General features: G+C 43.7%; 1 protein-coding gene across 1 annotated transcript in view; it reads right to left on the bottom strand.

The window, feature by feature from the left end:
• Positions 1-342: 342 nt before the first annotated feature.
• LOC138604140 (alpha-1,6-mannosylglycoprotein 6-beta-N-acetylglucosaminyltransferase B-like) overlaps positions 343-13848 on the bottom strand; it is a 60868-nt gene continuing 47362 nt past the window's right edge. The window contains exons 12-17 of the mRNA XM_069675997.1: positions 10875-11030; positions 10569-10715; positions 10299-10415; positions 6977-7051; positions 1978-2249; positions 343-1016 (exon numbers count right to left, since the gene is read on the bottom strand). Of these exons, the coding sequence (XP_069532098.1) occupies positions 818-1016; positions 1978-2249; positions 6977-7051; positions 10299-10415; positions 10569-10715; positions 10875-11030 (966 nt within the window). The 3' untranslated portion in view covers positions 343-817. The remainder of the gene's footprint in view (positions 1017-1977; positions 2250-6976; positions 7052-10298; positions 10416-10568; positions 10716-10874; positions 11031-13848) is intronic.

The raw sequence follows: 13848 nt of genomic DNA, 5'->3' as shown, positions 1-13848 counted from the left end.
CAAAATCAACACAAACCCTAAGGTCCTCACAGGAGCTTTAAATATCAGCTTCAGTTAGAGATTAGAGGAGCTAAAAATCTTACCTCTAGAAACCAAATGATATTGTTTTTCAGTATCCAGAGCCCAGTCTCTGATTCAAACTCTGCTTTATGATCTAATGAATGTGAGAAATCCCTGTTGGCATCTAAATCACACTGTGGAAGAAGTCATTAGGATGTTTCCGCTCGTTGCTTTGAGAAATTGACCATTAAAGATTGATGAGATCTTATAATTTAACGGAGCCCTGCTTTATTAAAAAGAAATTCATTTTAATTAACTCCACCCATCTGCTGTTTTTCCTCTGTGTTTTATTAAACAACACGTATGTACAAATATATTCATTACAGGACATGTAAAATAGTACATCTCAACGTGGTGTAAATGGCTTTGGGTGCATCTAGTACAAATATCCAAACTCCACTATGATACTGTTTCCACACAACACCGAGTAAACACACGTGTGAAATTCAAGCATTTGTAACATGTTTGTCAAAGCTTTTCTTTTGATTGCTCGTGATCCACCAAAAGACACATTTCATCATGACTTCTGCAGCCACGTTTACACCAAAGCTTCAAACCCAGCAGAGTCAAAGTACAATCATGCATTTCCCTGAGCGGTAAAAACATTTACCTTCTTTGGCAGCCGGTCTGTGTTCAGAGGTAAAGAGCAGAGTCACTGTTTGTTTTGTTTCAGCATCACAGACGTTCCTTCTCAGAGGGCGTCTCACGGGACAGCCACGTTTAACAAAAGCGTCTCTGTGCGCAGCTCCTCCTCTGGTCATAGGCAGTCTCTGCACAGCGCCACCTGGCCGGTAACAAAGTCCCTGCAGGGGCAAAGGCGCTGGTATTTGGCGTTGGAGCCGGCACAGCTGAACAGCAGCGGGTCCTGCTGCAGGCCACATTCAGCATGCTCTGCTGAGAAGGCGGGGAGGAGGTGGTTCATCTCCGACTCCAGGCCCTCGCACTGGAAGTCCAACCTGAGAGCACAGAGGAGGACACAGTGTGAAGGCTTCTTTTCAAGCATTAAGACCAATTCAACCGACATGTTTAATACATTTATGTTAGTTGGATTACCAGAGGCTACTAACGATTCTTCCACCAATATATTTAATATTTATGTTACAGTGCAGCGTGCAGGACCTGAGGGAAAGAAGGGAGATATTCCAGGGAAAGGGTGAGCTGCTGTGTCCTCGTGTACTTTGTGCTGCTGCATAATTTTGAAAATACAAGTGCAAATGAGGCGTGACACCGTGTAGAGAGGGAAAGTTAGTTATTCAGATTTATTCTTGTAGAAGGAGAAGATCGTTGAGATGCAGGGTTTCATTCCTGGAAGGTCCTGATAAGGTGTTTTGTGCAATAATCTAAAAAGTGGATGGCGAAGGAAGACAATTTTAGTTTCATTTAGTATTCAGAGCCTCAGTGTGAGCCTACTGTGAGCCTCAGCGGTACCAATCACTGGGAATCTTTTCTGTGGGAAATCTAAACAAAGGCACTTCCTGTCTGCAAGCGGGCACTCTCGGAACCCATCAGCTATCATCTGAACGGTATGCATCTGGGAACGATGGCCAACTTCTCTAACTTTCTCTGCATTGTTTACAGTCCAGTGAGCAGCTTGAGAAGCGACCGTGTCATACCAAAGTCCGGTCCAGTGTAAGAGATTAGCGAGCGGTGACCCAGCCAAACCAGTGCCAGCGGTGCAACACATTAAAAATAAATATATAGAAATAGTCGTCGTATTCCTGATGGTCTCAGTTGCTTTTCTAGGTCATTTAGAGGCATCAGCATTAATTTGTGTGTTTTATAACCAGCTAAAACCTCCTCTCAGTACCTTTAAAGAGGGCCAACATAATGTACACTGAAATCCTAACTCAGTTTTGCCATCAGGAGAAAATTGTGCATCTTAGTTTAACATATTATCCCAATAAAGGAACTTCTTACGCGCTGAAGGCCTCTTTAATGTTGATGAAGCGATACAAGGCCGGCTCGCAGATCAGCCCCGCGCTCTGACACGCCTCCACGCAGGACTGTCCCTCCAGCGAAGCCAGCAGCCGCAGTGCACTGAGGGGCGGCCAGGACGTGTAGGAGCTGGCGTTGGAGGCCCAGTTCAGGATGCTGGAGTTGGGCAGGAGGGTGAAAGGACTGGGAGGGCTGCCGGGCCAAGTGCCCGACGAGTTTACAGGAGGAAACGGAGCCTCGGGGGAACAAAAGTCCTGCAGGTGCAAAGAAGAGACAACCCAGATCAGGAATATTTCCAGTGTTATTCTGCAAACACGAAAATAACCACCAATCTCCACTTCAGTGCAATGTCAACTTACACCTTCAGCTCTGCCGACCTCTCATACAGGAAATAATAAAAGACAGTTTCAATACAAAGCTGCTTATCAGCGCTGACAGCTCCTCGTCAATCTTCCAGTCAACATGCGAACGTTCCTCCCAGGAACAAATGAGGACTGGCGGCAGAATTAGGCTCTGGTGAGAGTGCTGATTAGATTCCCCCTCCAGCTGCGGCTTTTCATAAGACCCGAGTAATAACATTTCTCTGACATATCCCACTGGCCTCCAGACCCGTTTATTAAACAGGCTCCTAGTGCCCGCAGGCAATAACCAGGCTTCCAATATCTCCATCTCTGCTGCACCTCCACTCCACTCCTACGAGCATCTGAGGCACACACACACACACACAGACACACACACACACACACACACGTGAATGAAGAACATAAAGAAGGTGTAGATGCTGATATTGGTGATTTTATTGTTTCTTTAATCAACCAAACTGTATGTTTTTATTTGTGCTTGTATTATGTTTCGTATGGTGACAAAATTCCCAGATTTCCAGGTTCTATTTCTCTGATAATCCTTGTTTTTGCTGACAAAGTGCATCAAGCATTGATCTCTTTAAATCTACAACGATTCCACATCTCATAAATCTGATTCAGTAGTTCTCCTACTTTCTGTTTATTTGATGGTTACATTTGACTTCCCAGTTCAGCTGCTGCAGTCTGGACAGAATATACGTGTAGGCGGTCGATCGCACAGTTAAACCGTGTCATGTTCTGCAGGTATGACGTGCTTAATTAGAACGGAGCATGCATGAGGAGGTCATTAACTGAAGTGTCTGTTTTAATCAAACATGAGACCTGGTTATAGATTATGATTCACGCGTTCAGGCATCGCCCCGATCTGAGATGAGTTATTTAACATCCCTGCATGTTCCAACAGCCTGAGCCATGTTAAAGGCTGGTGGAGCAGCTGTATCGACGCCCCGTCCCTTCCTCTACCTAAAACACACCTTCACCTTGTGTCCTCGCCGTGTTGGAGCCCTCAGGTGGGCTCAGTCTGCAGCAGAACAGCTTCTTGTGTCGGTCTGAAGCAGATATTCACGCTTATGGAAAGTTCAGTGACTGTAGTGTTAGTGTTAGTTACGTCTCCTCTCGCCGTTCCTCCTCTACTCTGCTACTCGGGAACAGAACGCTGCAGGAGCCCTATTTGTCAACAGAGCTGTCAATCATGAGGCCACGCCCCCTTTTTATAGCATCAAATAACTAATTAAAAGTAAACTTGTAGAAAAATGAACACTTGGACGTAAATCAGCATGATAAGAACTAACTATAATGACAGAAATAATAACCATAATGAAAGTATTTTGATTTTACAGTTTGACTCATGTCCCATCTGTTAACATGGAGGAGGCGGGCTTTATGAGCTGTACTTCAGCCAGTCAGCAGGGGGCGATAGAGAGGGTTTAGACTCACTTTTAGGGAGCTGTCATGTCTTTGATTGAAACCAGGAGCCTGAAACTTCGGCAAGACATCCCTGTCATTATTTAATTAATTGCTGTTCTTTTTTCTTGCAATTTAAAATATTTAATCATTTTATTGTTATTTCAAGCTGTTTTTGAAGCACTTTGTAACTTTGTTTTTAATATCTCCTACACATCTCTGTCTCTGTCCTCTCTAAATGTGTGTCTGAAAAGAGAAGAACAAACTGCACCTGTCCTGTGTGTCTGGAGTTTAATGAGAAATGTCAGTCAAGTGATTTTTCAGCCGAATACGTTCTCCTGAATTACAGGGTTGCAGTAAATCTCAAAACAGTAGGACAGGTGAGTGTCAGAAGAGGGTGAAATGCGATATTTGTACTAAGTGCCATCATGAGTTTACAAGGAAGAGACAGAGCTTAGTGCGAGGGTCAAAGTGCAGAGTCGGAGGAGGAAATGATTGTGGGAGATAACGAGGAGCAGAGAATCAGTCAGAAAGTGGAAAGTAAATCGAGTCATGAGCGACTCAGAAGTTAGAAATCAAATTGGAAAGTCTGAGAGAGAAGGTTAAGAAAAGTAGAGGGAAAGAGAACGAGGCTGATTGGGAGTCTGACCTTGCAGACGGCGAGGCGGGCAGTCATAGCCTTGGTCGGTCACGCCACGTTGAGTGTGTGTGTGTGTGTGTGTGTGTGTGTGTGTGTGTGACAGCAGGAGGAAGAGATGCTGTCAGAGCAGCACAGAGGCTAACACAGTTCCTTAACCTGCCACCAGCGTAAAGATTCACCACAGGACGACATGTATCTAAATATACAGTGAAGTTATTCTGTTTCAATGTGTGAAAAAGGTATTTTCTTTCTCTTTCATCACCGTCCTTAAAGACCACCATTGAGGAAAATTAGTGCTCGTCTATTAACTTTGCAGCTGCCGCCTGCAAAGACTTTAATATCTGGCAGAGCAGCAGAGGTGTAAATATTGTGGCCAAGCAACTAAGAAATCCCAGGAAGGAACTTAAATGGAATCTCAGCAGCACATTAGTTGAAATAAGAGGACGAGACCTTGTGCAGGTCTGAAAATCAAATCACTCTTTTAGCCTTTAAGCTACTATACGTCATTTATTTATCCAACTTATTTTAAATTCCTTCAAACACAACCTGAAATCACCAAAACAAGCAACTGTCAAGGTCAGCAGGGGATCAAAAGATTTCAAAATAAAAGCCCCCGAGCCTGAAATAAATAAAAGCCACGCCTGTGTTCGTTTAATCCAAATACGGACACTTTATCACACTTCTTTTGCATCTCAGGAGGACGCACAAGTTACCATCTGTTGTGTGTCCTTCAGGTTCACATGGTCACGTCTGTTTTCTACTTTCTAACACTTCGTTTGCATCAGTCTGTTTGGGTTTAGGCAAAAAACGACATAGATAAGATACTGAAAAACATCATGGCGTAAGTGACAACAATTTCTCAGCGATTTCATGTAGGACTCCTGTCTCCCTGTGCTGATTACAGTTCATACTTGCTCCAAACTGTTTGCATACATTGCACGCTACTTTGTTTGCATACATAGAGTCCCAGGTTCTAAGTTTCTGGGCGCTATTAAGGCCTCAGTGGAGCTATGCTTCTTTGTGTGCGTCCTTGGCTACTGTGCACAGGAATAAGGATGTAGAGGCAAAATGTCAGGAAACTCTCAGTGTCAACAAACACAGCAAAGAAGAAGACTTAACTTTGACGAGGTCAAAACCATGTATGTGACTGACCGCATCAGGTCAGTGTGCGCTTTTATGGGCAATGTGTTACAAGGACTGTCCTCGTGAGGCCGATGACAACGTGTTTGAAAGCAGGTGCGCGCTGCGGATGAGCAGTGGAGTAGCAGTCCCGCCTACTCCCTGAACAAAGTATCCAGTCGCGTCAGTGGAGGTCCAATATGCTCCATGATCCGCCATTGCGATGTCGCAACTCTCTCTCTCTACAGCTCTGAAAGAACCGTCACTCAGTCAGTCCATCAGTTACTCAGTCAGTGTCGGGCTGAACCCGGCGGTCAGCCAAATAAGCAGGTATCAAACTGTATATACAAAGCAAAAAGAAAGTTTTGCAAATGTTTCTGAAGATCAAAATGCTTTCAACATGTTTGCTAGACGTCGAGGACACACAGTGCTGAAAATGTATTTGTTTAAGGAAAACTTTGCAGGGCACTTTTAAGGAAATTAAAACTCATATTTTATAAAGACTGGCCAATTGCTAAATTCAAAGAGGCTGAGACGACCTGACTTTCTGTCAGAATTATACAGGTCAAAAAAGTTAGGCTGCAGAATTTTTTTATCTCCAACCCCCAAATTGAAATGAAACACTCAGTGAAGTGTTATACAAGATATTTCTTGTATAGGACAGCTAAAGAGAGACGGGAAAATGTGGGAAGTAGAGAGTGGGGGATGACATGCACCAAATAACTGGCAGACCAGGAGTCAAGCCTGTGATCAGCGCGTTGTGGACTGTAGCCTCTGTGCATGGGGCTCCTGATCTACCAACTGAGCTAAACCAGCACGCTCAGTGAAATATTCTTTCAATATGTTATGGAGTACTTCTTAAATATGTTACGCAATCTGCAGATACAAAGAATAACTGCATTAACACCTGGGCGCCTCCCTGTGGAGGTTTTCCCGGCACGTCCCACTGGGAGGAGCCCCCGAAGCTCACTGGAGGGATTATACACCTGAACCTGGGAACGCCTCGGGCTCCCCAGGAGGAGCTGGAAAATGTTGCTCGGGAGAGGGAGGTCTGGGCCTGCTGCCACCGCGAGCACAGACTTCTTTCTGGCATTTAACCTAAAGTCTTTTTTTTATGATCATGTTTGTATTTAATTGTTCTTATTTCTTTTTTTTTCTTTGACCTTTTTTGATAGAACAGTGAAGATATGACGAGGGAGAGGGTGGAGTTGAGCCAGAGGCCAATGCAGTGAGGACTTGCCTCAGCACATGAGCCACCTGCTCCACCACCTGAGCTAAACCAGCGCCTCATTACTGCTCTATTATTAACACAGGTTACTCGAGGGCCTCAGCGCCTGCAGGAGCCACAGCCGGTCACAGACCAGAAACCAGACAATTAATCTTATGGTTCCCAAACTGTGACCAACCTGATCTGCAGGGAGGAAACGTGCAGCTACAAACACCTTCAGAGACCCACCTGGTTCTGAATGTAGGCGTGGACTCTTTCCAGCATCCCCTCGCAGGTGTACTCGTAGGGCAGGAACGGCTCCACCTGCAGACACAGATGAGGGAGGAGGAGGTGTGAGTGTGTGCCTAAAACCAAGCTGTGTAATTACAGGAAGCAAACATCTGACAGTTAATCAAAGCTGACACATTCATTAGGGTAATTGTGAGAGGCTTATATCATGCCACAAGCCTCACATTAAAATCAATGACCTCATACATCACAGGTGACAGCTTTGAAAATTGATTTCATTATTTTTAGTGATGACTTCATCAATGTGTCAAACAGTGGATCCCTAGTCAGCCAGCTCTGCAGCTCTGCCTCTGCAGCTCTGCCTGGTGTGTTTGTGCACTCTGGGTCGTTTTCAGCGTCCCTTATGAGGCCTTTGACTTTCTGTGTTACATTTGAAAGCAGGTGAAGGATTCAGCTTGACTTAGAAAGCACTGATCAGCAGCTTCTGGTCTTTCTAGTGATTCATTCAACAGGAAGTGTGAGAACACAGCGATGGCAGGAAGTCGCACGTCTGCAGGTGGTGCATATAAACAACAGCAGGTTGCTGCCTTTGTGGATGTTTTATATTAACCACCACATTTTGAAAGCTTTTGTGTTTTGATGATAATAATAATAATGAGTAAATAAAGCAGGTCGTGATGAAGTCTGTCTGGATTCACGCTGCAGACTCCCCTCTGAACGTCCCCCACGGTACACGCTGAAGTGAGATCTCATTGTTTATCATCAGGCCACTAAAGCACTCAGGCTTTTAAATTGATAAATGGTTTCTTTTAGTGTTGTGTTCCTTTTAGCACTCTCCTATTACTTTATTTCATCTGAGTTTAATGAAATGTATCTGGCACTTCATCAGCGATGCTGCAATGCAATTTGCCTTTTGGGCATCTTTATATAATAGAATCAGAGAGAGAGAGAGAAAACGCTTCACGGAGGGCGATTTGAATTCAGCAGCGAAAAAACATTTTAAAATGACTGCGAGATTTATAAACCTCAACTGATTACATCGCTCTGCCAGAAAAATATGTGAGAAACATTCATTATTTCCTGCCGTCAGTGATGACAGGGAATAAGACTTCATCCGTGTTCCTGTGAGGAGTCTTGCTAGAAGCAGCCATGTCCAGATAAAGGCAGCAAACCCAGCCTGAAGGGGAAGATCAGGCAGCTGCCACCGACACTTCAGTGCTTCTTTAATAGCTTCCTGTTTCCTCATGTCCTCAGCATTGTTGCTCTTGTGCCGTTAAAATCTGAGGTAACAGTGATTCAGACAGACAGGAAGCTCTTCAGCATCATCATACCCAGACTACCGCCTGTGCTGTGCTAGCAGCCCTCTACATACAGCTCCGGAGACTACTGCAAAAACATGTTTTTCTCTGGTTCTTCTATTTATAGGTTTGTGTTTGTGTACTTTTGTTTTATTGTAAACAACATTTCTCCTACTGCCAAATCAAATATTCTCTTTAGGTCTTTTATTTGCAGAAAATGACGTCTGGTTAAAAAACCAGAAGATGTTTTTCAGACGTCAAATAATGCAAAGAAAATAAGTTCATGTTTAAACAACTCCGGTTGTAACTCTTGATTTTCCTGGCTGACGGTCGCTTTCCTTTTCAGACTGTTTGCTTCATCTGAGCGTCGAGTTTGTTTCTTCTTCTTTGGATTTTCACTTCTTGTTGAAGTTGTATCTGTAGTCATCCATCTTTTCTTTGTTTGTTCAGCCATAGTAGATTACTGTTTACTTCAACACTTAGCTCCGCCTACCCTCTCTGGCAGACCAACCACTGCTGACTGATGGAAAACGCGTCACTAACTGGGCGCCGCTTGGGATTTTTTCTGCGTAGGTTGCACCAGACACCGAGTCCTCACCAGTCCTCACCATCATTGTGTTACTTCATTCGGCGATAGATAGAGACTTAACAGACATTTATTTACATGAAAATCTTCCAGATTATCACTTTAACTTCCTTTTTCCAAATATTGAATAAGTTAAAGCAAAAGTTCTACATTTTGGGTTTATTTGCTGTCTTACTGAAATCTACATGAGTATACTGACACCACTTTCATGTTTGATGATCTTTTTCGACTGACTGCAAAAGTTTACATGAGGATAAAGTCAAACATTCTGTGACTTAGATAACATCCTGCAGCTGTTTAAAGTTTCACATTTGGATTTCTTTTTTAAATGTTTTTTTTTTACTTTTTATGCTTCTATTGAAGGAGAGAGGACAGCGGATAGAGTCTGCAACAGGGAAGGAGAGAGCAGGGACGACACCAGGCAAGGGGCTGAGGGTAGGAGTCGAACCCGAGGCCGCCGTGTTGAGGACGGCAGCCTCTGGGAGATTTAACCGCTGAGCTACACTGACGCCTCTGTGGCAAATCAAGAATCTGTGTGGATCGTTTGTGTCTACAGTCTGAAGATGAGTTTAGTGTCAATTAAGCAAAAAAAATTTTTTTTTTTTATAGTTCTGGAGAAAAACAGAATGATGGAAGCAGCTGAATAATTTGACTCAGTCGAGCCAACATTTTGGTATTGATTGATTGATTTGTTATTAATTTTAAAGGGTTAAAAGTTTTTAAACATTTTAAACTTGAGTTTAAAAAAGTTTAAAACAACTTTATCGAACTCGAATGTTTGTGAAATCAGATATCGATGGTTCAACTACAAATTTCACTCAAGTGAGCGAGTGTCCAAATTCATTTAGTTGAACTGTGAGTGCAAATAATGTTTTGGTGCAATCAGCCGGGTGTGTCATTATTATTTCTACTTCTCTTATATCAACTTTACCTGCGCCTACTTCACTTCGCCCCCATCAGCCAGAACAGGTGAAATAAACACAGCTGGCAGTCGGACACACACACACACACACACACACACACACACGGTGGCACTGTGAGAGGCTTGGCTGTGCTCGCCGCTGTTCTGGTGACAGATTGAGCACAGCATGATTGATTAACATGATCTGCTGCGGATAATGCCGCCTGCCTGTGGGGCCAGACCTCTGGAAAGCTGCCATGTGGGCCCAGGTGTGTGCACAGTTTACCTACTGAGCCGCTCAATATCTCAAGTAATTAGCGGTGTGCAGAGCGGAGGGGGAGCCAGCTAAGCATTCTGCTGTAATGTCGGAAGCCGTGATTAAGAGCTCCATTAAAGGCTCAGGGCTTCAGAAGTGGGTCAGAACAGACTCTGAAGTGTGCAGGAGCAGATTATCATCATTATTATGATCATGCAGGAGGGACGGACTACAAGAGAAGGACATTATTTTGAATGAGTGGTGCTGGGATCATAACGTACATTGATCCTCATGATTTCACGGATGGTTGCATCAAACTTTTCAGAGTTGTTGAAGTCGATAGTGATGACGTGCGGCCGGCCGATGTACTGCTCCGCATACGGGTGCTGAGACGACACCTGAGGGAGGAAGAGACGGGATTCACAACCACAATAACACAGTCTTTGAGGTCAAGAGCTGATGGTATAAGTGTTGTCAACGCATGTTTTTCTTCTTTTGCACAATGCAAATTTTAAAATGGATGAACTGTTGTTAAAGAGACGAGCATCTACCTTCCTGGAGGTCGGCTTCCCTCTGAAGAAGTCATGATTGTGAGAGCTGTGAGGAGGATTAAACTTGGGCTGGAGGAAGATGCAGCCGTTGGCTATGGCCTCCAAAGGGGCGGGGCCTTCGTAGGGGAAGCCAAACCCAATGAACAGCTGTACGGGAAAATTAAAAAGAAGGAGGATTCATTATTAGCCGACCAGCTCATATCCAGGTCAAAGCTTACATACGACTCCACTTAACGAAGCATTTCTTTATGATGCAGAACATCTCAGCGTTTTCTGAGCTCCTGAAAGCATCAGTGATGTTCCCACCTTGGCCCTCCGGAGGAGCTGCTGCAGCTCGTGCTGAGGCAGCAGACCGTGGTTCTTCACGAAGGCGGGCACCTCGGGGGGACGCTGCGTCTCGTAGTACACCGTCCCGTGGATGTCAAAGTAGCGATGCAGAATGGACAGGAACTTTTCCTTTCCCTAAGAGACAAACAGAAGGCAGGCTGAATGAGGTAAGCAAGTCAGAGTGACAAGTTTATCATTGCAAACACTGCTGCAAAGGTGGGCTGTCTTCATTTGCATTCAAATGGCCATTTATTAGGTTCCAGTCTCAGTGAGCTTTTTTAGCCTCTGTCGGCTCACTGTTTGTCATTTTGTTAAGACTGTTCCTTGTCCAGAAGTTTTTACAGATTATCCATCAACAAAGTGCTAAAGGTATAATCTGGAAGATTTTCATTTAAATAAATGTCTGTTAAGTCTCCATCTATCACCGAATGAGGTAACACAATGGTGATTGAGCCTGTGGCCCACTGATGAAAGCCTTTGTATTTGCAGTATATAGTATTATTACAGACTGGGTGTCTGTGGCGACTTTCGTGGAACAAATCCCAAGCGGCGCCCAGTTAGTGACATGTTTTCCATCAGCCAGAAGGGGTTGGTCTGCCAGAGAGGGTAGGCGGAGCTAAGCGGCTGCTTTTCCGCTCTCTGCAAGTGTTGCGAGTAAACAGTAATCTACTATGGCTGAACAAACAAAGAAAAGATGGATGACTACAGATACAACTTCAACAAGAAGTGAAAATCCAAAGAAGAAGAAACAAACTCGACGCTCAGATGAAGCAAACAGTCTGAAAAGGAAAGCGACCGTCAGCCAGGAAAATCAAGAGTTACAACCGGAGCCAACCGTGGACGTCACACATGCAGCACTGTCTGGATATCTGGGAAGTGTGCTCCCGCAATTACTGTTTATCACCATAAGGTGCCGCCAAAGAGAATGAAACTGAGATCTCCGACAGAACAACTTTAAATCACCTTGTGTTGCTTTTAAGGGCACATAAAGAAGATGTTTACAGCAGCCAATCCCAATTTAAGAATGTTACGCCCTCGTTTAAAATAGTCTGTGGCCCAACCAAACTTTTAATCACAAAACTTTAAATCACTTTAATGTAATGGGGTAGACGGTAACTTGGGTTAGAGGGTAGCTCAGTCTGTAGGGACCCGAGGGTGGCCGGCTCAAGTCCCGGTATGGACCAGCCATGGAATTAGGACTGGTAGCTGGAGAGGTGCCATGCCCATGTGCAGCCCCCTCACTCTGACATCTCTCCACGTGTGTATATTTTCATGCTTATACTAATAGAGTGAAAAAAAACTGAGGATTAGCACACCTGCAGGACCGTCAATATCCACCAGGGGGCCAAAGCCAACACATTGGGATTCATTGCTCCAGAGGAAAGGAGCGTACAAATAGGTTTGATACTATTTTAGCCTCATATGAGTCATCTTTGAAGCAGCACAGTGATTTTATTTTATGTTTTCTATGAATGTATTTAATTTGTTTTGTTGGTTTAAAGTTGTTTCATCTTGAAAGTGAAGTTTCTCCTGCAGCAGCGACACGGCTACGACCAGTGAGATTTATCGCTAAAACACACGACCACTTTAGAAATGGCAGAGAGGACGGGTCAGTGGAGGAGGGAAGTCTCTGAGCCCAGCCTGAGCAGACGTATATTTTAATTAAAACTCGCGTTAACTCAAACATAAACTGACACCTGTGAAAGACATAAATCCAGTGTACTGTATCTCCTCTGTGTTTCCCTGTGGAGACAATTTGCTGCAATCATTTTACTGACGAAAAATCAAAATACCAAAAAGTGTTTCTGGGCGAATGATATGAATTATTCAGCATTGCTGTGTCTTCAAGGCATAAATCATCTATAAATGTCATCTGAGTGTTATTCCTCATTTTTCATCTTAGGCTGCTTTAATGTCTGCCAGCGACGTGGAGATGAAATCACACCGTCGTCTCCTTAGAGGATCAATCAGTATACGAATAATAAACATGACAAATCTCCTCTTTATTCATACATTTATTTGTCTATGATGTTTTAAATAATTATGTATAAATAACTAAAGTAGATCAGAATTTTAAGGCGACAAAAAGTCTCAGTTTGGGGTGTTTTTATTTGAAGCTGTGCAGCTCCATCACTGTTGCATCATGGGACAATGCATGCAGAACAACACAGGGAGAGCAGAGGTATGAGGAGGATGGAAGTGAGTAGATGTATATAGAGAAAAAGAGAGAACATGATATGAAAAGTTTTCCTCTCGTAGGACTTTAACACGCTGAAATCTCTCATGTGAGCCTCCAAACTGACTCTCAGTGGGGAGGGGGGGTGCTCATTATCAGGAGAGAACCTCAACTCAACTGGCTTTTACACCACAAATGTTACGCTGCAGCTCAAGTTCTGACAAACAGCAAATGTTAGTGCCGTGTAGGAACAGAGCTGCAGTCAGATTCAATTGAACCAAACCTTTGGGGGAGGCGAGCGCACTTCAAAGTTACAGTAAGAGCGAGAAACCGTGCCAGTCGCTCGGAGGGAAAATTGACTCTAAACAAAAACAATTGTTCCTCTACCAGCACGCTTCAGGCCAAATTCCTGGAGGAGGAACTTGTTTGCAGTGAATGTAGCATCGAGTGGGTGTTTCAAAGTGAGCGCTATGAACGTTTGCTGAGGAAAGTTGTGTTCAAAAGCTCCCTAAACTTTATGTTTGTCCTGATATTATCAAATATAAAAAAAAAACCTTCTGGATGAGAAAAGGTATATTTAATATATGCACTCAATCTGTCCATGTTTCAGTCACCTGCGCAGAAAGATTCAGGGTTTTTTATAAGCACTATTTATACAGAGATCCGGCAAGAATGCCATAACATAACACCAACTTTAGTTTTTACACCAACTCATATAATGCTGGAATATTGTGTGTAATTCTTTATGTTGGCATTTTACAAGAAAAGAGGCGTCAC

This window comes from Semicossyphus pulcher, unplaced genomic scaffold (assembly GCF_022749685.1).
Source record: "Semicossyphus pulcher isolate SPU_LCO1_2020_fin unplaced genomic scaffold, fSemPul1.0.p SCAF_25, whole genome shotgun sequence".
Lineage (NCBI taxonomy): Eukaryota > Metazoa > Chordata > Actinopteri > Labriformes > Labridae > Semicossyphus > Semicossyphus pulcher.
Note: the sequence above shows the minus strand (reverse complement) of the source record. Positions and strands in the feature narration are given on the sequence as shown.